Below are 23,305 nucleotides of genomic sequence, written 5' to 3'. Positions count from 1 at the left end.
ATAAGTATGCATATGAATAATAATGTGGCATTTTTCTAATTTTGGCTTTCACTGCAGAATTATCTTTGGTGCTAACTGTACACTATTTTCTCTTCCTCCTCTAATTCATTTTCCAAAGTTAGTAAAAGTCAGGACTTGGAATTCCCATCAACACAGGACCTATAAGGAGACATAAGGATCTGGGAAGCCAAGAGAATCAATGTCCCAGACAGGAGGGGAGGGTTGCCAAGTATACGGACTCCAAAGAATTAGGCATGTGTAGTAACCTTTCTAAGAATTTCTCAACCCAGATCATCAAGGCAAAACCAAACATTACTGCCCTGACCAGTTTGGCTCAGTGGATAGAGTGTCAGTCTGCAGACTGAAGGGTCCCAGGTTCAATTCCAGTCAAGGGCATGTACCTTGGATGCGGGCACATCCCCAGTGGGGGGTGTGCAGGAGGCAGCTGATGGATGTTTCTCTCTCATCAGTGTTTCTAACTCTCTATCCCTCTTCCTTCCTCTCCGTAAAAAATCAATAAAATATATTTATTAAAAAAAAAATACCAAGCATTACTAATGGAATTGTTTAGGAAAGATTTGTTGATCAAAATGAGGTGTCCTCTGAACCTGACCTTCGTTTTCTCAAGAGATGTTTCTTCAAATCACAAACTAGTCATTTTTAACTCTATAGGGGCATATTGTTTATCAGTCTTTAAACTGCATTAATCAATTCAAATCTTCCAATAGTCCCAGGGAAAAGAGGCAAAGAAAATGCTCTGTAGGCAGGGTGAGAACTATCATGCTCCTATTATGAACTGAAAATTCAGGCGTAGACACCTCAAAGCATTGGTGGGATTGTAAATTGGTACAACCACTATGGAAAACAATATAGAGTTCCTCAAAAAATTAGAACTACCACATGACCCAGAAATTCCACTTCTGGGTATTGACCTGAAGACATCCAAAACCCTAATTCAAAAAGATTTATGCAGCCCTATGTACACTGCAGCATTATTCACAATCACCAAGATATGGAAGCAACCTAAGTGTCCATGGATAGATGAATGAATAAAGAAGAGATGGTACATATATACTGTATATACAATGGAATATTACTCAGCCATCAAAAAGAATGAAATTTTACCATTTGTAGTAACATGAATGGACCCAGAGCAGCAATTATCAGCCTTTTTTATTTCATGACATGCATAAACTAATTACTAAAATTCTGCAGCACACCAAAAATTGCATATTTTTGCTAATATGACCAAAAAATAGGTGTAATTTTGATTTGTTCACACCAGACAGCTATTGTTGTGTTGACTGTTGTCATTGCTTTATTTGATAATCTAAGGGAAAAGAGGTCAGTTCCTCTGACTAAATAACCAGGTATTAAATGTTTTAAAAATGTATTGCGGCACACTGCAATTGAATATCACTGATGTAAGAGGGTATTATGTCAAGTAAAATAAGTTAGAAAGAGAAAGACAAATACCATGATTCCACTTATATGTAGAATTTAAAAAACAAAATAAAAGGAATAAACAAAATAGAAACAAACTTATAAATACAGAGAATAAATTGATGGTTGCCAAGTAGAAAGGGATTGGGAGAATGGGTGAAAAAGTGAAAGGGATTCAGAAGTACAAATTTCCAGTTATAAAAACAGTCACAGGGATGTAAAGTACAGCATAGGGAATACAGACAATAATATTGTAATAACTATAGATGGTTTCAGATGGGTACTAGATTTATCAGGGTGACTACTTCATAAGGTATATAAATGTCTAATTACTATGTTGTACTTCTGGAAAAAATAAAATATTGCATATCAACCACAATTGAAAAATAAATTTAAATAAATAAATAAATAAATTGAAAAACCCCCCCCCCCCCAAAAAAAAAAAAAGCTAGTAGGTTTCAGAACAAGAAGTCAGCTCTGGGGACCCAGAGTGTGTTAACCCTACCTTTCCACCTCAGTGCTTCCTGTGGCACAGAAACTGAAGATTTTCCAGGGAAAGTAAAGAGGATTGAATAATTCTTTGAGGGAAGAGTGATCAAAATGGTCCAGACAGTTGTCCTGAAGATAACAAAATATTGATAAACCCCATGAGATCAGAACCATGTCTGCACACTAACTTTTTTAAAAATTGAGATATAATTCACATACCATAAAATTCACCCTTTTAACGTGTACGATTCAGTGGTTTTGGTATAGTCACAAAGTTGTTAGCTATCACCATTATCTAATTCCAGAAATTTTGTCACCCCCCGGCAAAATAAATCCTATATCCCCATTCTCTCCAGGCCCCCATCCCTTAGCTACCACTAATCTACTTCCTGCCTTTATGGATTTGCCTATTCTGGACATTTCATATAAATAAAATTATATACTATGTGGTCTTTCGTGACTTGTTTCACTTAGCATACTGTTCTCGGGGTTTATCCATGTGATAGCATCTATCAAGTACGGCATTATTTTTCATTGATGAATAATAGTCCATTGAATGGATTTTCTACTTGTTAATCTGTTCCTCGGTTGATGGACATTTGGGTTGTTTCCACTTTGGGGCTACTATAAATAATGCTGTTGTGGACATTCATGTACATGTTTTTGTTTAGTCATATGTTTTCAGTTATCTTGGATATATACCTAGAAGTGGAATTGCTAGGTCATATGTTAACTTTCTGTTTTAACTTTTGCAAGAACTTCTAGACTGTTTTCCAGAGTGGCTGTCTCATTTTACATTCCTATCAGCATTGTATGAGTGTTCCAGTTTTTCCACATCCTCACCAACACTTGTTATTTTCCTTTTTTTCTTCCCCCAGCTTTATTGAGGTATAATTGACATGTGAACATTTAACAATCACAGCCACCCTAGTGGATGTGAAGTGGCATCTCAGTGTGGTTTGATCACTAACTTTTGTATTCTCAGCACACAGGTCTGGGCACACGATAGCCTCAATATTGAAAGGCATGAAAATTGCAAGGGATTCTAAGAAAAGTCTCAGAATGACTGGTTTCTAATCTTTAGGAAATCAAATTTTAGAATGAGCTGCCTTTCTTTTTTTTTTTAATACAAACTCCGTCAAGAAGTAGCATGCAAGTTAATTTCTAATGGAGTGATAACTTTCAGTAGATGGCCACTCTTCTTAGAGTTTAGAATGACATGTGCACCTGGGATAGAAACTTAGGCAAAGGAAAGGAGAGCTCAGAAGGAAACAAAACCCTTTGCCTTCATCTCCATTCAAGTTCAGTGCCCGGCTTATGACTCCTGTGGTTGGCTTTAGCACCTTTACACCTTGCATGCAGTCAGATGCCTGGTGCTACATGCTTGCCTAGAAGAGAGGTTTTCGACAGCAGTGTTCTCCAATTCCATGTGTTCCCATGTGAGTTCCTTAGGTACTTGCAGAAATACATACTAGCTCACTAGTAGCCAGAAGCATCTGATCTGTCTGCCTCAGAGCCCTCTGACAATTAGGCATTTGCTTTTAGGCAAAATGTCAGCCACCATTAAACAGCATATGGCAACAATATGGCCATTCCCTCTCCGGGGACCATCGTCTCCCCAGAAGAGATGGTACTTGAAATAGGAGATACTTTTGAATGCAAGACCCCTATTGCTCTCACCCAGGCATCATGGCTAGGGAGTGGGCTGAGTGCCATGCACAGAAGGACAAACCAGATCAAAAGTGAACATAGGGGACCGGCTGCTCAGCCAGCGACGGCCAAAGGCGATTTGTCCTAGGCAGCTGGGCCTGTGGTTAAAGTACCATCCCTAAGCTGGTCTGGATTAGCTCTATAAAATAGAAAACAGCCCCCACAGCCACTTAAGAAGGGGTTGAGCCGACTGCAATTGAGTACAGTGGTGTGCAGTGAGCGGAGGGAGACATTGAAAGTGAAGTCTCCACCCGTCTCCTTTCAGAGGCATTCCCTTGGTGAATGGGGTAAAATAAACTGCCTTGTCTCAAAATGGATGGTGAGGGTGTGGAACCCAGTTTCCTGGGTTAACTCGTGTTCAAGTGGACATGTGCAATATGGGGAAAGAGGGGCACCACCTCTGCAGAGGACACCAAAAATGGTCACTAGAGATGGCCTGATCCTGAAAGCATAGCCTATGCCTTACTTGTCGTAATTTCGGGAACTATACAGTATGCAAATCATCAAAATGTGCTACTTGTCCTGGAATTATACCTCGGGTGTTACTAGTTTTAATATAGTCGGTCAGGCTCATCAGTTTTACATCAAGCCTTTAACATCTGAGCTTGCATTTTTGGGCTCTTGAGTTGACTGGTCAGCATGGCCACATCAATGAAATCACTGGCCCTCTGAAAACAGAGTTCAAATGTAGAGTGAGGGAAGCTTTGATTAGATAGCATCATCCAAAAATTCTTGTCAACTTGATCATTATTTTTCCACTTGGGTAAACTACTTGATTTGAATGTATAAAGGCCATACATTATTTCTCAAAGTAATTCTAAGGCTCTAGTATTGTAAAGAATAAAATAAAATAGATAAAAAGTTAAAACTACAAAATATATATATATATAGAGAGAGAGAGAGAGAGAGAGAGAGAGAGAGAGAGAGAGATTTTTATAGAGCCAAGAATAACAAGGTAGGGAAACTTCTCGTTTCCAGTTGATTTTGTTTGTCTAAATTGTATTAATCATGTAATTTAATAATGCTTTATTATAACACTGAATAACTGAATTAATATGAAATGTTAAATGCCTAGGAAAATGATTAAATTGTGTAAAAATGATATTATTAATGCTTTTCATAGAATATGCCTCAGAAACTGTACTGTTAAAAAGGAGAACAACAAAAAGCACATATTTTAGTGTCAATCAGTTTTTCTGGAATGCCTTTTTATTCTTTAGCCATGGCTGTAACTGACAGGGCAATATCATCCTTTGCTCTTTGTGCTGACAATCTATAAACTCCATGACAATTGGCAGAAACAACTAGATCAGTAGCTGTCTGAATAGCCGGAGGTTGCAGGAGTTTTTTTCCAAGACACTTTGCTCCTAGGAGGTTGATGCATACTTTCCAAATTAGAAGAGGAGCTGAGTTCTCCATCAGTGCTGAGTTGTGGGACTGTCCAAAAGGAACCTAAACATTTGGATGAAAAATAAAAAATTTAGTCAGTCATCCAAACATTTGCCACCATTACATCAAACATCAGGGCACTTTAAAAAATCTCAAGAAATGACCGAATTCTAAACGTTACATCTAGATAATTGAGATCATACTGCCTTAACGTTTCCATATGAATGATAGCATGTCAAATGTGGCATACCCTGGAGATCTGGTTTGAGCCTTTATATATATTCTATAACACATAGACTATTTAGTATAATTAATGTATTAAGCTTTAACAATAAGTGAGCATGTTGAGTCACATAACTACTCCTCCATTTCTAATCTTTCAAATATAAAGTAAGTATGTCCACTCCATTCCTCATGGAGATATTGGAAAGACTGATTTGCAGTAAAACAGAGTAGCTCCTGGTGGCAGAACACTAGTGCCCCCAGGGGTTGTTACTCTTTTTCAGCACTAATTTGACATTTTATCAAATGTAGATAGAATTCTGAATTTGAGATGAGGGCTTTTGAGACATTCACAAATTTTTGAAGTGATTGGGTTAGCACTTAGTGGGCACTCACTGTGATGAATGAATGAATAAAGAGTAAACAAACGAATGAATGAAAAAGTAGGAAGTAGAGTTCTCACTTTGTGGGGTTGGAGTCTAGGTGATTGCCGACTAGGTGTTTCAGTTTTGTAGAAATACCCCCACTGTTTATTTTTCCCTAGTTTAGTCTCTCAACAAACTGTATAAGTTTTGGAGCAGTATTTGCTGGGATTTAACTGAAATGCAGACGCAATCAAGTGGTCGAATTCTGGATTTTTCTAATTTAATGACATTCCTTTGTCCATATTGATTGGAGCTTTGGTAAATTCAATTGTTGGTACCACCTGGATAATTTTAAGTCTTTCTGAAGCTTTAAAGAAAACGTTTCCAACATAGCTCGAGCAACATAAGAATTTCATCAATTGAAAACTAAGAATCATTTCTGTGGGATGTGTAAAACAAGAAGCTGACCGGCATTATTTTCTTTTTCTTTAATTCAGTATCATTATTGAGAGTTATTCTTGAACTTTATGAAAACCAGATTGGAGCACACATGCATGTTCTCCATTGAAACGTGTTCAAGGAATTGGAACTGAAAATCATTCAAACTAGGAAAACATGACATTGAAAAATAGTCCACATTCTTTAATCTACCTCAGAGTGTCTGAGACTGTTTTTGACTAGAAAGCCTTAGGCTGGTAGCAGATCTGATTTTTTTAGAAATGGGTGTTTAGCTTCCCAGTCAGAAAGAGGTCATAATTTTTTTTCCCCAATCACTTCTTTGCTGGCTTGTCAGATACAACCTTTGATCCTCTTTGTTGCTCAGAAAGCTATGATTTCTTGCTGTTGTCCACAGAAAGAAACCCAAATAGTGCCTGCCACTCAAGGCCCTGTCTTGTCTGGCCCAGGTGACCTCTTCAGTCACATGTCCTACTACTGGCCTCTTCCATGCAACCTCTTTCCCAGCCAAACCAGACTGTGGGCTGTTCATCAGGCTCTATTTTGGTGCCTCTAGTCTTTCCTTCCCATTATCCATCTCTTGTTTGTTTGTTTGTTTGTTTATTTGTTTGTTTGTTTTTTATTCCCTCTCCACTTGTTTTTTTGTTTGGGGTTTTTTAAAATATATTTTATTGATTTGAGAGAGAGAGAGGAAGGGGAGAGAGAGAGAGATGGAAGCATGGATTGGCTGCCTCCTGCATGCCCCTACTGGAGACGGAGCCCACGACCTGGGCATGCACCCCGACCAGGAATCCAACTGGCAACCTCTTGGTTCCTGGGTTGACATTCAACCACTGAGCCATACGAGCTGGCCTCCTCTCTCTTCGTTGAATGTTCATACTTCATATACATGTCCTTCCATGAGGTCTTTCTAACTATCCTGCCCTTTCCACTTTCCTCTCTTCTCTTTCTTAGCTAAAACACATCTTCCCCCATATCACACATGTGCGCCTATGATTTAGTCATGGCATGTACCACATTCACTTGCAGAGTGTCGTGGGACAGAAATTCACCTTACTCCGCTTGCCATGGCACCCTCCACCTGCGTGACTGTGTCTGTGCAGAGGCACCTTTTTCGGTTTCATACAAAGGCATGGCCCGGCATGGATGGATTAGCAGCAACTTTGCCTGCCTGCCCTTTTCCTTTACCAGGGCACAAGTTCAGGGAGTGCAGTGACTACCTTTGTATTCCTGTCATGCCTGATACAATGCCCTTCTTACACGTAAGATCATTTATTGAATTTTATTGAAGGGATGAAATGTATTTACTAAAAACAGTAACTTCCGCACATAAACACAAACATGGAAACCGCTGCAGGAAACAAAATGGACTTCTGAGCTGATGTGGACGAGCCAACTTGTCTGATTTTAAGTATATCATGGTTCTGTCTCCACGAAGCAATTTCCTATAAAATGTTGTGCCCAGTAGTCTTTTGTGGAATTTCAGAAACCACACTCACGACGCTATGACAGGCCATGGCAGAGTTGGACTGAAACCCGTTTCTGACTGTTTGTTAAAATAGGCAAAGAATAACATTAAGAATTGTCTGAAGTGGGCAGAGTAAAGGTCAGGAGAATGCTCATGGGAGGCGAGGGAATTTGAGGAGGAACCGGTTGGATCAGCCTGAGGTCAGTTCGCTTCCTAGAAGTCTACACGAAGCCAAAAACAGAAAAAGCAATGATGAAAAGCCTCCAAAGCCTTGCCAACACTGTACATAGTATAACTTGATGTGGCCATGACCTCAAAGCAGAGGATGGCTTTGTGAAATGGAGAATTAATATTAGCTCTGACACACTTTTATTGGTCAATGGGAAAGGTCCATATAGCAAGCTTTCCAGACCACAAAGCAGTGATGTGCATCAGATAGGTTTTATGCCTATTGGATGACATGGCCAGGACTTCAGATTTCAAGTTTCAAGGGGTAACCACTGGCCACCCTCTCAAGGGAAAGTCTGTGTACAAACTGTCCTACTCGCGCTGCACTTCATCATTGCTTTCTGTTTTCCAGAACGTGTGGAGTTTATGTAATGAACTGTTTTCTCTTCAGGAAGAAGCAAGCATTCTCCAAGCCTTTCACAGTGCTCCTCTCTCCGCTTTTCTTCACAGTCCTCCGTGATGTCAGTCTGCTTTGCTCGGTTCCATCCCAACTTGGTGGTTGGTGGGACGTACTCGGGCCAGATAGTCCTGTGGGATAATCGCAGTCATCGGAGGACGCCAGTGCAGCGGACACCCTTGTCAGCTGCTGCACACACAGTAAGTCGAGCTTTTGTCACATCCCCTGTTGGAGATCAAAGCCCTGAAAGAAGGGATAACTGACAAAAGTACAATGTTTTCAGTAACTCCAAGTTCCACATATCTAATGTTTAGAGATTGTATCCTGACTGACTAAAATGAAGCCGAGTGCCAAGTAGGCGGAGGAAGCACTGGGTTTAGAGAAGTCTCTCAATATTCTTCAAGTTTTAACACACAGAAAGGATTTCTTTGGATGTCCCAAAGGTTACCTGTGAGGGTGGATTCAAGCTAAAAATGGACAGAGGGAGAAACTTTAGAAAAGGCATCTGTTAGATTGTTTCCCTAAACAAACCCGTCACATTTACATGTTAAGATAGAAAGTCATTCTCAAACAGCCCATGAAGAGGAAGCATTTCATGTCTCTGAATGGCACATGAGACTTTTGCCAATAGGCCTTTTCCACTTGTGATTAGAGGGAGTGCTGTGGCTTTAAATTCTGGAATGCCGTGGTGTAAGTCTCAACAGTGAAGTCTGCAGTGACAAAATAATCCCCAAGGTTAAAAGTTAACATCTCAAAACCATTACCCATAATTTAGCAGAAGAGGTTTAGTATAGTGTTTGGAAGACAACGACTCTGTCATTTCCTTTAAGAGACTGACAGGTGTATTTAGCAGTTGTTAGGAGGAATGGGAAGACAGGCATGTCTCCATCAATCCTTGCTACCTTGACATTCAGGGTAACTGATGTTCCTTCTTTGAAATGCCCAAATTATGCCCAAGGAAACAGCTCTACTATTGTTTCAGTTTCCTTAATGTGGTTGCCTCACTTGTTTCATCGGCTGGCCTCAAAACCACTCTTGCTTTAGAAAAGGACTGTTGGCTGTTTCAGCTAGGCCATGAAGAGGAAAATTTTTCCACTCTTGTAAGATTGACAATGGGAAATGACAAATACCAAGTTAGTCTTAATTCTTATTGACTGGGGCCCAAGACACATGCAGGTGAAACTAGTTCTTGGGGATCTTGGAAAATTGCTAATCCTACCCCATTTCTCCAAACTAATAACAGAAAATTGTGACCCACGAGAAGATGAGCTTGGCACAGGTGTTTGCTCAAGAAGCGTGAAAACACTTCTTGGCTCTGTGTGTCTATCTGGTGTCTTTGCGAGCATACCTTCTGAAATTTCAAAAAATTACAAAGCCAAATGTTAGATTATTTAGCAATAAGCTTTTGGGGAGAACCAAAATCCAGGAGCTCTTCCAAAGAATTCACCTTTCTTTCTCAAATAGCTTAGGATGTGAGCATCACAAGGAAAAGACAATTATTGCCAAACAATGACATTATTTCTGTTAGAAAATAAAACAACAATTTCTTCTTCTCTTTTGCTGTATTTTGTTGAATCCGTAGCTTAAAAAGTACACAGTCAATTTTGTGACTGTCTTTCAACTTCCACTAATGCCTGGCTGATTGGTACCAGGATCAAAAGTGGTTAAGGAAAAAGAGGTCCACCACAGATTACTAACTAATTTCCTTTCACACCCACCACACATATGTATTTGAGACAACAGGAAATCCTAATTAAAGCAAAAGCCTTCTGCCACACAGTAAGTTTATTCCTAAAATAAATAAAAACAATCTGGCATCTAAACAGGAAAAGTGAGTTCTGCCATTGCTTTTTTCTTTTCATTAAGTAGAGCTGTGTATGTCTGTGTCTGTGTATGAGTAGACATGCCCACGTGTCTGCTTCTGTTCTGGTTTCTTTACATCTCTCTCTTTTCTTTTAAACTGAGTTTTATTACTCATGAAAGCAGAGGCCAGTAGTACTGATTAAAGCCAGGGAGGGCCTACCATACATATTCCTCCTCTAGGCATTTGGCTTTACACATTCTTCTAGCTGCCTTTTTCCCTACTATACCCATTCATGGGAGTCCCAGTCCATTAGGGTCTTGGTGATTTGTGTTGATGCTCCATGGCTAACAACAACAACAACAAAACCAAACCAGTGGACTCTTGCTGAAAAACCCTAGGTAGGTTTGAGGTCCATAACACTGTTTGGAACTTGCTTTCCCATCTTCAGGGATTTTTAATTAAAAAATTTGGGGAGACGTTGGTTAATAAGATTATTATAAGCATTTCAAGCGTACAGTATTATAATACATCATCTGTATATTGCATCGTGTGCTCATCCCAAGTCTAGTCTCCTTCCAGCACCACACATTTAACCCCCCTTTACCCTCTTCAACCTCCCCCCACACACCTTCCTCTCTGGTAACCACTATACTGTTGGCGGTGTTATTGAGATTTTTTTGTTTGTTTGTTTTTCCTGGTCATTCCTCTGTTTCTTTCTGTTGTATATTTCACATATGATTATTGTCCTTTTCTGTCTACCATTCTTCAGTTTTGCTAATTCTGCTCTTTGTTAGGTGAGAATTTGTTTCACCCATTCTCCCACTTGATTTTCGTGCAGAGCTTTGTAGGATGTGTGGCTCAGGGCTTGCGTTTGCATACTGCTTCAGGTCACACACACCCCGGAAGAGACTTGAGGAAAAGCATCGTCCACAGTCCCCCCACCAGTTAGGCCCTTTGATAGGAAGGGACCTGATCAGGATAACATTCAGTTTCAGATCTCTCATGCCAGATCCACTAGAGCTGGTTCATTGGAAAGTTTCTGTAGAAATATGGTGTGGAAAAGACATAGAGACTTAGTTGACTGTCCATCAACTGGGTAAAAGAGATGATGTGATTGCCAAAGCAGCAAATGTAATCTTAAGATGCATTAATACAGGCGTATTTTTTATCACATGAGAAGTGACAATTCAGCACTCGCTGGATTTCTAGATTCCCTCCGTCAGAGTATGGGTAGTATTTTTTCTCACAACTCCAATGTTGAGAGGCACTCAAACAAAATATAGCATATTCAAAAGATTGTGACCAGGATGGGGAAGGTATTGAAAACCAGGTACTCAAGGAGCAATTGAAGGAATTGGTGATGATTAGTCTAAGTAAGACAAGACTGAGGGAGGAGGGCATAATAACAAACTAAATATTGTTTTGACTTGACCTGTATAATCCCAGAGGGCACTGTACTGAAAATATCTCTTTGAGCTTTCTTTACCCCATTGGTGGAAGGAATTAGTGCTAAAACTAACTACCCTGAAGAAAGGTGTTTAAGCAGAGTTTGGACCACTTCTTAGTAAAGGCAGATGAGCAGCTGGCCTAAATGATTATTGTGGTCCCTTCTGACCAGGAGTTTATATGATAATAACAGTTTGGGAACCATTCTTTATATAATATCAACTTTCCAATATTAAAGATTGTTTCATTGTCATTGTGGCTAGGTATAATGGACAGTAACTCATCAAGAGTAAGACTTAGACTGTCAGCTATTTGCACAGAGAAGCATCAACTAAGCTGTGGTTTGGCCACTGATGGCTAAGCTGCTTGAAATCTAACCCAAATTGCTGCTAGGTTCTGCTCAGACTAACCTTCCATTTAGTATTTAATGTGCAGCTGCAAATGATTTTAGGCTACTGTTTAGGATTCTACAGAGTGGGGTAACCTACTAGAGTTATGACAGAAGGTTAGAGAGAGCATCTTTCTTATGACTCCTGGGGTGTATGCATGACCTTTCTCAAGGTCCTGGCTAAATCTAAGCCTCCATACTATGGCAAATGATGTTTTGAAAAATAAATCTATCATTTTCTTAGATTTTGCAGTAACATAAAAGAACCTAATTTTATCTCACGAGGTACATTGTGCCAATGGTTTTCACCACCAACATCTCTCCCTCAAATTAAAAAGGCTGATGAATATTAACCACTTTTTATAAAGAATGTTAACAAATGTTTGGCACTATGACCGTAATGCCTTCAACTCCAGATTTAGTAACACGTATTCTTTCCAAAAGCCAATAGTTCTCCCCTTTTGAAGACTGGCTTTTTCCATCACTCTTGGTGAGCTCAGAAGCCAAGCTGTGCAGTGGAGACTCATTCAAGCAATCCAGATTCACCTCTCTGGCATGGCTTCTACCCGCCAATCCTCATTTGCTCTATGTAGCTTCCTTCAGCTCTGTTGCACTGCAGCTGACTGAGCCCAGGGAGGCTTTGCGTTTCCAATACTATGTGTTGCTGCCAGGGCTTTTAGAAAGAAATCAGGTTCAAATCCAAAGTGGCAAATGACCTGAGGCTGGTGTTATTGTAGGATTCTGTTCCCCTTTAATCCTTGTTTTGGAGTAATGTGTTTAACACTCAAATGTAAGCATTTCCTCCTGGATCGGTGTCTGATCCTCCATGTTTATGTTTTCGCAGCATCCCGTGTACTGTGTAAATGTTGTTGGGACCCAGAATGCTCATAACCTCATCACCGTCTCTACTGATGGTAAAATGTGTTCCTGGAGCCTGGATATGCTCTCAACGCCACAGGTGGGTTTGTTTTCCCCTACACAGAAGAGCATCCTGGTTAAAAGAGATACCTGCCTAATGGAACACAGTTCCGAAAAGCCAAACCCTCACATCCTATAGGAGCTAAAACCAATGGATGCACTTGAAAGAGTGGGGCCTGCTTTCAGCAGTCTCCTCTTGAAGCCAAAACCCATTTCCTTTACCACAAATCATGTAATTATTGTAAGACGTTAATCCTTAGGTCAGTTTCAAGTGAAAATGAAATAATCCACTTTGAAGCATAGTAATTATAGAAGTTGCCTGTGGTATGAATTGTACCTACCCTACGGAATTGTTAAACAGATGCAAAGGAGGCGGGAGCTCTACAGAGCAATCCCCCTGAGAAGAGGTATCCCGGCAAAACAGACACGCAGGCCCTTCCTTGTATTCATTGCCTAGACGACCGCCTGTGTATATAAAGAATTTGTCAAACCATCTGTTTTCTCCTCTGGAATGTTGTTAGTATGGCTCCTGCCATTCCTTGCTCAACGAACGAGAAGTCAAAAATGAAACAGTTCCAAAGGTTTCAGACCACTGCTGATTGCAGTAATGGGAACCAAACAAAGGAATAGAAGGCAAGAGACGGATGGGTGGAGGCATCTGAAGGCAACCTTCAGAATATGTGTATGTATACATACACACAGGAAGACACTACCTACACACGCAAACATGTACACACACTATTTTCACATTTCTTTGTGGGGGAAAAGTATTTAACTCTCTTCCAGCTAAAATAACAGAGAAGAATTTATTGCCATAGCCTTTGACAAAAAAATGTGAGGAAACATGAAGAAAATTGTAAAAGATATCTAAGAGATGATTCTCAATTTTAATATTCCTATTCCCTTTCCTGGAACAATGAATGACCCAAGAATGTCTCTCTCTCAGTTTTAGAAAACATGGAAGTCTCAAGATACATAAGGAAGGAAATGTAGAAACTATAAAGAACCTCCCAGAAGTCTCAACAAAATACAGATGTAGAGAATACAAAGGCTAAAAAAGTTTTTTAATAACTTTTTGGGGAGAGGGGAGCTAATAAGCATCTTACAATTTAAGTTACTCTATTTTTGCTGACTTTAATATTATGTAAGTTGGGAGTTGTGTGTGGGTGGGTATTTTATGGCTTTGTCTTAAAATTCTCAATATGTTCTTTTAAAAGCATGGAGATTGTAAACAGATACAAGAGCCAACTCTCTAATTAGGAATTTTTAATTGCCCATTTTGCTGATTAAACATGCATTTGTTTTGGTTAAAACCAGTGGTGCAGGGGCTACAAGACCGTTTTTGTTAGTTCTACCATGCCTGCATGGTTTTCTTACCAGTGACGTGTTCCTGTCTCCATACACAGATTGAGGGTTTCATGGCATGACACCCTCTTGGAGCCCTGGTCCCTCTCTGTCTGGAGTGGGAGACCAAGAGACTGTACCTTCCCTGTCGCTACTTTTGCTGATGGAGCACACCATTGGATGGTCCAGTTTCCTGTCTTATGTTGTCCTAGGGTCCCCTCACTGATGCACTCACTCTGTGGATCTCAGTACTGGGAGCACGTCGTGTGAGCACATGGTCTGTGCTGCCCAGACTCTGAGCATGCGCTTCCCATTTATGGACTCCTTGGCTGAGCTGACATGATTTACTTGTTTTTAAAAAAGGAATAAATTCACAAGCAGTTATAATGACATGATCCCCTAGAATGATTTATTTTTAAATTACTTCATGTGCACATAGTAGGCTGTTTGATGTAAATAGCAAAAACATTCATGGATATTAGTCACAATTACTCCTCCCTGTCATTAAACTTGATTCAGCAGAATGTGTTTTAAAATGCACTTTAGTTCCCTATTTAAAAAATAATTTTAGATAAAATAGAGACTCTCGTTTACTGCTTTAAACCCTTATTTAAAGGCTGTTCTTTGCAGGCTTCTAGCCTGTACACCAAGTGGCCACCCTGGAAGAAATCTAGTCCCGGTGGAAATCTGTTTTTTTTCTGACCTGAGTGACAACTTTCTGGTTTCAGTCCGTGGAGGACACACACTTGGCTTTGACAAATGGGCTTGAGTACATCTGATATTAATACATGCGTCGTCTCACGAACAATTGATTTTGAAAATGTTTGTAAATACAAGGGTATTGTGTGTTTTATTAAAGCCTGGGGCTGACAAGTGTAACCATTACAGTATTATCTTTAGTTTCTGCACCATTAGTTTTAAAATTCTCACCTGTCATCTCTGCCCGACTTCAGCAGCAGCCGCGCTGATGAAACGCAGCCGCCTGAAACCAGAGACACACAGAAGCCCGCGGCGGGGCAGTCCCGCACGGCTTCTGGCACAGCCGGGGTCTTTTGTAACGCTGTGTGAAAAGCAAACAGATGATTTGGCCAAATGATTTTTCCGTGCTGTCTTTGGCATGGCGAGGAGTTGACAGAGGGAATGTAACCGCGTCGTGTTTTGGTAGGAGAGCATGGAGCTGGTGTACAATAAGTCCAAGCCTGTGGCTGTTACCGGAATGGCTTTCCCGACGGGAGACGTCAATAACTTCGTGGTTGGCAGCGAGGAGGGTACGGTCTACACGGCCTGTCGCCACGGAAGGTGATTTTGTTTGCTTACCAATGACGTGTGCCTCATTTCCGAGAGAGTCTGTGATCGCTTTCAGGGTCATAACCACCTTGCATTCTGCGCGAGGTATTTCTGAAGAGATGCAAGCCCCACCTCAAGTCTTGAGGATCGTACAGCATCCATGTGCTCTGGTCATTAGCCTTTTGTAAGCTTTTGATGGCTCACACTGCCTTGAGGAAAACGTCCCCAGCTTCTTAGCAAACCATGTAAGACCCGGACTCCCTGCCCCTTTTCAGCCTCAGCCTTCAGGCTCCAACCACGCACCCAGTAGGGATAAGAGTCCATGAGTTTGTACATTCAGTTTCTTCCTCCTGGCCTGGCGTGTCTCTCCTGTTGGCCTGGATAATTCCTCCTCATTTTCCAGAGCCAGCATGGAGCTCATGCCACATGGAATCTTCTCCAAACTCTTTTGGGCAAAGGAAACCATTCCCTCCTTTATGCTGCCACAGAATTTTCACTCCTTTATTCATTCATTCCTTCAAGGAATATTTGCCAGGCACCTACCATCTACCAGGCACCATTACATCATGAGGATGCGGTAGGAACAAAGCAGACGTGGAGTTCATATTCTGGTTGAGCTTGAAAGACAATAAACAAGTAAATATAGGATTTAAGATGCTACCCACTATGGAGAAATGAAAGTAGAATAAATGGGATAGGACTAGAGGCTGTCAGATAGACTTGCTATCTATACTAATAAAAGGGTAATATGCAAATTGGTTGGGACGCCCTCACACAATGACCCAACAGCAGGCTGCGTGGAGCGACCAGGCAGGCAGGTGAGCAGTTAGGAGCCAGCAGTCCAGATTATGCGAGGGATGTCTGACTCCCAGGGATCAGGCCTAAACCGGCAGTCAGACATCCCCCAAGGGGTCCCGGATTGGAGAGGGTGCAGGCTGAGCTGAGAGGACCCCCTCCCATGCATGAATTTCGTGCACTGGGCCTCTAGTTTTATACATTTTTATGTATGCTTCTACAATAATATTAATCTCATTTTATTTCAATTACTCATTCATTTGCCATTTTGCTCTTACTACACTATTTAGATTTCATCATCGATTCCCTACCTGGTGCCTGGCATATACTAAATTGGGGAACTAAAAATCTATATGGGGAATAAAGAAATAGCAATATCCTAATACTATAGAGCAGTGCCCTATGGGCCCTTTCTCCTAGTCACAGAGGCTGGAATAGTATGAGATACATAAGCCACTATGAAGTTTCCAGGTGCTAAGAACTCTGTCTTGATTGAGAGATTGTCCAATGCCCCCTGGAAAGCCATCAGGGTAAAGTGGAATCCAGTAATTTAGACTAGATTGTAAAATTGCATGCAAGACTTAATGAGTAGCCTCACATCTTTTGAAAGGTTCACTGTGTTCACCTTGGTGCATAATTTCTCTCACTTTTGTTCTAATTCGAGTGATTTTTCATCTCTTGCACTCATCCTTGCCTACTTAGATGTAATGAGGAACCACAAACTGTTCCAAGTTCATACTCCTGTGTGTGTGATTTGTAGAAGTAACAAGCACCCATGGCTCAGCTATGTGGTTTTTCCATTTACACAATACGAGCTGCGATGTTCCTACTGTTCTGCACTTAGTAACAAGCAGTATTTGCCTTGCTCACATGGTTTAAAGATGACTGGGAAGATCTGCCTCCTGGTTCCATGTCGAATGGTCCTATGTCATCAAAACTGGCTAAAACCATGCATTAAAGACTTATCAAGGCATAAAAATCTCTGATAACGTTGTTCATTCATGCAAACATCCACTGCACACCTACTTTGAGCAGAGTGCACTGCTAGATGCTGCCGGGCATGCAAACATCCTTTAAACCCGGCTCCTAGCTTCAAGAAATTGATGATGGTGGGCAAGGTAAACACACAACCCTCTGCAATACAGGTAAAGCGTCATAGGGGGCATGAGAGAGGCACGGTAGAGCAGTGGGCCAAACGGGAGTCGTAGCTTGGGCTGAACATTTATTACCATCAGCAAACAGGGCGTAGGTTCCATTGATTTAATCCAGGACCTTAATTATCTGTGCAGGCTATAGAGCCTGTTCATTGATAACTTGCAGATTTATTTGTTGGATTCTGTAATGTGAGTAACCTTTTCCATGATGAATATTTTTGTCCGGTGGCTACTGTGCTTTCCAAGCACAAACAGAATATGCACTGTAGTTCAAAACAAGAAGGGTGTCTGTGGCACACACCACGTATCTTTTTACAGCACACTTGATTGAGCTCTCACACTGGCCCATCCATCTGAAATAGAAAGCACAGATCTTCGTGAAGTTGTAAAGTAGCAGGCATTTGGCTTTGTAGTAATTTTTAATGGGTCATAGAGGGCTACGGGGAAGAGGGGGGATTTCTGTTTTTGGCCTAACTCAGAGAAGGTGCAAATCTACTTCCATAAATTAAACCAAGTCCTCAGTTTGCACCCTATAAACCCTTTCAGGATGCCGTTAAGGGCAAGTGGAGCCTCTCCAGGGGCCACTTCAAAGATCAGCTCCTCGTGTTCGTTAGCACAGACGTAAAGGGTCACGTGGGGAACTGCTGTTAGCAGTGTCGCTGGGCACCGTTTGGGTGCCTGTTGCAGGGCCACACGCTGCAGCACTCGGCTCGTGATTGCACGTTTTGCTCAGCACATTGACGTTTATTGCTGCTCCAGACGCCCAAATGGTTTAATAACTCAGTTCATTTTTACTCTCAGTAACATCATATTTAGATTCTACAATCCTTACGTATTTGTCACAGCACATGGGTTTCTAACATACAGCACTTTGCTATATTTTCTCATTGGGTATGATTGTGTGCAGACTAGTGTGTGATATAATAGGGGCCTGGAAAGAATTTTATCTTAAATTCTGAAGGTTAAAAAGATTATATTGCACGCTATTGTTTTTTAATTACCAAAAGTAGTTTAGTATTTTCTTTCTCTCAAGATACGGTGAAAGTGGTTTCACTTTGGTGGTGTAAATCTTTGGGAAGTAGTCATGCAGAGACAAATTCGTTTTTTAAAGTAACCAAAATGTTGCAAAGATCCCTGAAACTCTGCTCATGTGTGGTTTTTCGTGCAGCAAAGCAGGGATCGGTGAGGTCTTCGAAGGACACCAAGGGCCAGTGACAGGAATTAACTGCCACATGGCAGTGGGCCCCGTGGACTTTTCACACCTGTTTGTCACGTCATCATTTGACTGGACTGTCAAACTGTGGACCACAAAGGTAAGAATTCCTGGAGTGAAATTCTCAGGTAACACAGAGGACAATTTTTGCTCCCAGAGGGGCAGGTGTAGGGAATCGGAGGTCTCTTCCAGGTGATGACATGGCACTGGAATTAGAACAACTTGCTAATGAGCCCCATCTGCCTCAAGGCTCCTTTCCTTGGTCTATTTTATTTATTTTGAAATATATAAACAATACAGTACTGAAAACACTCTAATGGTAAAAATTTAAACAATTCTAATAAGGATAAAAACTGAAGTTCTCCTTCACCAACACTAACCCCATCTACTAGTATGACACCCCCTTCATTGCTTATCATCCCACCCCTCTCCCCAGAGGTAACCTCTGCTGTCAGTTTAGTGTTGATTGCCCTAAGCTTTGTGGCCTTCATTACATACATATTCACCTATGGAAATAATATGACTTGGGACTTGGTTTTGTTTTTTGATTTGGGGTTTTTGTGTTTTAGTCTTTGGACTAAAGCTAGTAAATGGCACTATTTTATTGTGTTTTCAAAGGTAATTCTGACCGTGTTTGGGAGCATGATAAAGGAAAAACCACCCAGGAGGTAGCTGCAGTAATTGTGCAGGGAGAACAGTGGCACAGATCAGTAGTTTGAGATGCAGAGAAGTAGATGGATTTCAGAACCATTTAAGGGATAGAAACCTCAAAAACTGGCAATTGATTTTGATACAAGGAAGGTGAGAGATGAGGTCAGGACAAAACCCAGGTGTATGACTGGGCAACTGGAGATTTGTGGCAGCATTCACTGCACTGGAGAACGCCAGGAAGGGCATGTTAGGGAAGAGTGTTGCGCGGTAGGAATTTAAGGTGCCTGGGGCACAGTTGGCCATCTTCAGCAGGCAGTTTGGTATGTGGGACAGAAGCAGAGAGAGCTCACTGGATTGTAGGTATGCACTTATTAGGGGCCAGTATAGCAGTGCTTAGTACACTCCAAGAAGTGGATTTTGAAAGAAATGCTAAGACACAATTCAGAGAAAGAGGAATATTTAGGAAACAAACAGGAAAAGTGAAACTAGAAAAGGAAATTTAAAGTAACAGCTCAAGAAATAGAAAAATTGGGATTCTTTTTGTTTGTACTTCATGGGTATTAATGGAGAGGAACTGTGTATAGGGGACAGAATTGGCTCTTAACTGTATGAAAAACAGCCTAGAGGCAAGAATTCCAGTTATAAAGCTGGTTTGACCATCCACGTAAGAACCAGAATTTTGGCAGTGGCAGGGGTGGGGGCGTGGCTTATATAGAGAACACAGGTCTGAAACAATCCAGCAGACATGGTGACCAATTGATTTGATTTGTGAGGAGAGTCAATGACGATTCTGATATTTCTGCCTTAGGCATGTGAGTGAAGGAATGGTGGTGCCAGTGATGGAAACAGGAAATAAAGGAGGAAGAGGAGAAGAGGAGGAGGAGGAGGAGGCTGAAAATGGGGTAGAAAATTAGTCTGGAGCATGTCTGGAAATTCCTAAAAGATAATAAAAAATATTGGAGCTCAGGGGCAAGAATGAATTAAAAATATAGTTATGACAGTGATCAGTATATAGTTAGTCCAAGGGAGAAAATTATGAGTAGAATGTGAATTTGAAGAAGACCAGGGCACAGTCTTGGAGCTACTGATGCTGCAGGTTTGGAAGGATTACATAGATTGGAAAGACAAGAGGAAGGTGGCATTGACCTCAGTGAGAAGCTTCAGTGGAGCAGTAGGGACAGACTGCGGCTCTGTCTTTGCAGAGTGAGAAGGGAAGACAGCAGGCACAGAAAATATAGGCTCCTCTTTCAGACACTGAGCTATGAATGGAAGGAGATAGAGCATGGCTAGCAGAGACAACTGGGCCAAGGAAGGATTTGGTTATACTTTTGGAGAAACTTGAGCATGTTGGTAGCTTGCAGAGAAGGAGCCAATGAAAATGGTAGATTGATAGTGGGTGGTCTGAAAAATTGAGAAAGGTGATAGGAGGTGTCCATGTGGGGATAGGGTGGGGAGAAGAGGCAGGACACAGCTAAGACTGGAGGCAAGACTATGGATAGGTTTAGCTAAATGGAAGTGGAGGGGAAGTGGAGAATAAGAGCAGGTCTCTATTTTCTCATTGAGGTCAGAAGTACACTTCTCTGCTAACACTGATGGGAGCTGGGATGTGGCAGGGAGAGGAGAAAGGCTTAGACCAGGTCTTGCAAGAGATGGGACATAGCCCTGACTCCAGAGGATGTCTGAACATCACAGACTTAAGGAGCAATTGGTGCTAAATATCAAAGATGCATTTTACAGGTGGTGTCTAATTTAACTTGTACAGGAGCACTAGAAATTGTATAAAATCTCCATCATTGAATCTCTTAGGTCTTCAGAAACCTCCTGAATCTGACATTTAAAGCTGCCCACAACCTGTCCCCAAATGACTATAGCAGGTCTACAAATTCAGGTATGGGAGATGCACCACTTCTCTATAATTCTAGATAGAGGGTTCTCAAAGTGTGTCCCTTGATCGTCATGGGCTGCATTACCTAGGACTAATCAGAAATGCAAATTCTCTGGGCATCGCTCCAGACCTTCTGCATCAAAAAGTCTGGGGCAATCTGTGATCCTGATGATCCTGACACTGCTAAAATTTAGAGAGCTGTGCTCTAAACCAACTTGAAGTTTTATTTCAAATTCCCCATCTGGCAGAACTAAGTGGGGCAGTTCCATTGTTTTGAGGGTCCCTCCTTTCTCCTCTCAGTGAAGTCAGAGGGTTGTGTTTGGGAACTAGGGTTCAGGGTTCAGACAAGAAAATGAAAACCGGTGTCCCACACCCCAACCAGGTTTCCTGATCTAATTAATACCCTACTTGCTCTGGTGAGGGGGTTGTACTGTGAGTATATCTGAAACCCCAAATTTATCATGGCATTTTGTGGTGGTATACTGGGAACAATGGTTACACTTGGCTAGTCTTTCTCCTCAGCTTAATCTGAACATGCATAAAATTTAAAGGAAATGGTCGCATCATCTCTAAAAATTACTAATCACTTTTGCAAGACTATGACTAGAAATAACCTTTATTTGAATAAAAGGGCAAAGTGAAAATATAAATATTGATTTGGAAATAGTGGAAAATAAGGCTTTGGTTTTTTTTTAATTTTAGTCTTGTTGACAATAAAGAATTTTCAGATAGGTGCAGAGCAGAGAAAAAAATGAGATGAGTAATTATATTTTAGTCCCTTCTGACTAAAATGGCTACCTTAGTAATCTTTATTTTAAACTCACTGAGTCACTTGGAGTCCTCTGATCATTTAAACAAAAGAAGAAAGTTAGTGGAGACATACTGGATAATTGAGGTAGGGATACCTTCACACTTAAGATTATGACTTGGTCTGTTCAGACTGCAATAACAGAATATCATAGACTGGGTGGCTTATAACCAACAGAATTTTTTTCTCCAAGTTCTGGAGGCTGAGAAGCCCGAGATAAAGGTGCCGCATTCTGGTGATGGCTCTCTTCCTGGTTCATAGCCAACTCCTTCTCACTGTGTTCCCTCTTTTGAAAGATATTGGGGATCTCTGTGGAGTCTCTTATATGACACTAATTTCATTGGTGAGGGCCCCACCCTCATGATCTAATCACTTCCAAAGGTTCCCACCTCCTATTATTCTCATCTTTGGGAATTGGGATTTCAACATAAGAATTTTTTTTTTGGGGGGCGGGGGGGAGACCACAAACATTCAAATCATAGCAGATTGTAAATCAAATAACACAAGGAAGAATCCGCCAAAGTGTAGAAAGAGTTGGTGCTGAGAGAAATAATATTTTGAACTAGTCAGAAGTCAAAAAAATTGAAAAAAAATAAAATAAAATTAAAAAAATAAAAATAAAATGTGGCTTCAATATGATACTTTGTGCATAAAAATAAGTATAGCTCAAAAAAGATAACCAAAGGAAATTTAAAGGAAAGCCAAACAACAGGAAAATTTTGTACATTCCACTGACCAAGAATTCACATATCTAACACAGAGATAAAATATTAGGAAAGAAAATCTGTCTTCCAAGGGAGAATGTTATACTGGAATTAGCATATTGAGTGAAATGAATCTAATCTTGAAGCCCATAGGAAAGTTCATATCATCCACTTTGCATAAGTAATGTGATTGACAATAACACTTCACACTGTTTTAAAAAGAGAGAACTGTGATTTTAAAATCAAGACTAAAAAATAAAATTTTTCTACACAGGATATTAGGAACACTACAGTTTAATAGAAAAAGTATATTTGGAGAAAATGCAGTCATTGTCAATTCTCTTTGTGATTTGAAAACTTAATATTATAAATACCTTCATATATGGTTTTATTTAAATTTTCCATGAAGATTAGACTGAACTTTTGATTTGGAAAGGCTGAAGAAAGAATATAATGCTGAATATTTTGGAGTTTTGGGCTTCTGAATAGTCCCCAAAGAGTGGATTAGTTCTTGAACATCAAATAGCCACACTGATTATTGGTGGAAAATTAACCTATGTAATAGTATTATAGAATCTTGAAATTTTAAAATGATTTATTTTCTGGTTTCATTAGCTTAATTGACTGAATAAGAGAAAATAAATAATTTTGTTTTGGTAATAGAGGCAGATTCCTTTTTTGTCAGAAACTTAAGGCAATATAATTAAAGGCATAACTTTATTTTAATTACAATAATGCAAC

The 23,305-nt window shown here is 40.5% G+C and overlaps 1 protein-coding gene across 4 annotated transcripts in view; it reads left to right on the top strand.

Annotated features, from left to right (window-relative positions):
• The window catches only part of DYNC1I1 (dynein cytoplasmic 1 intermediate chain 1), a 246,102-nt gene that overhangs the window by 173,861 nt on the left and 48,936 nt on the right, over window positions 1-23,305 (top strand). For all 4 annotated transcript variants that reach the window (XM_028156766.2, XM_028156777.2, XM_028156775.2 and 1 more), the window contains 4 exons: window positions 8,221-8,367; window positions 12,650-12,763; window positions 15,233-15,366; window positions 18,472-18,616. In XM_028156766.2, coding sequence (XP_028012567.1) covers window positions 8,221-8,367; window positions 12,650-12,763; window positions 15,233-15,366; window positions 18,472-18,616 — 540 coding nt within the window. The remainder of the gene's footprint in view (window positions 1-8,220; window positions 8,368-12,649; window positions 12,764-15,232; window positions 15,367-18,471; window positions 18,617-23,305) is intronic.

Source organism: Eptesicus fuscus, chromosome 14 (genome assembly GCF_027574615.1).
Source record: "Eptesicus fuscus isolate TK198812 chromosome 14, DD_ASM_mEF_20220401, whole genome shotgun sequence".
Classification (NCBI taxonomy): domain Eukaryota; kingdom Metazoa; phylum Chordata; class Mammalia; order Chiroptera; family Vespertilionidae; genus Eptesicus; species Eptesicus fuscus.
This window is presented reverse-complemented; position numbering and strand designations above follow the sequence as displayed.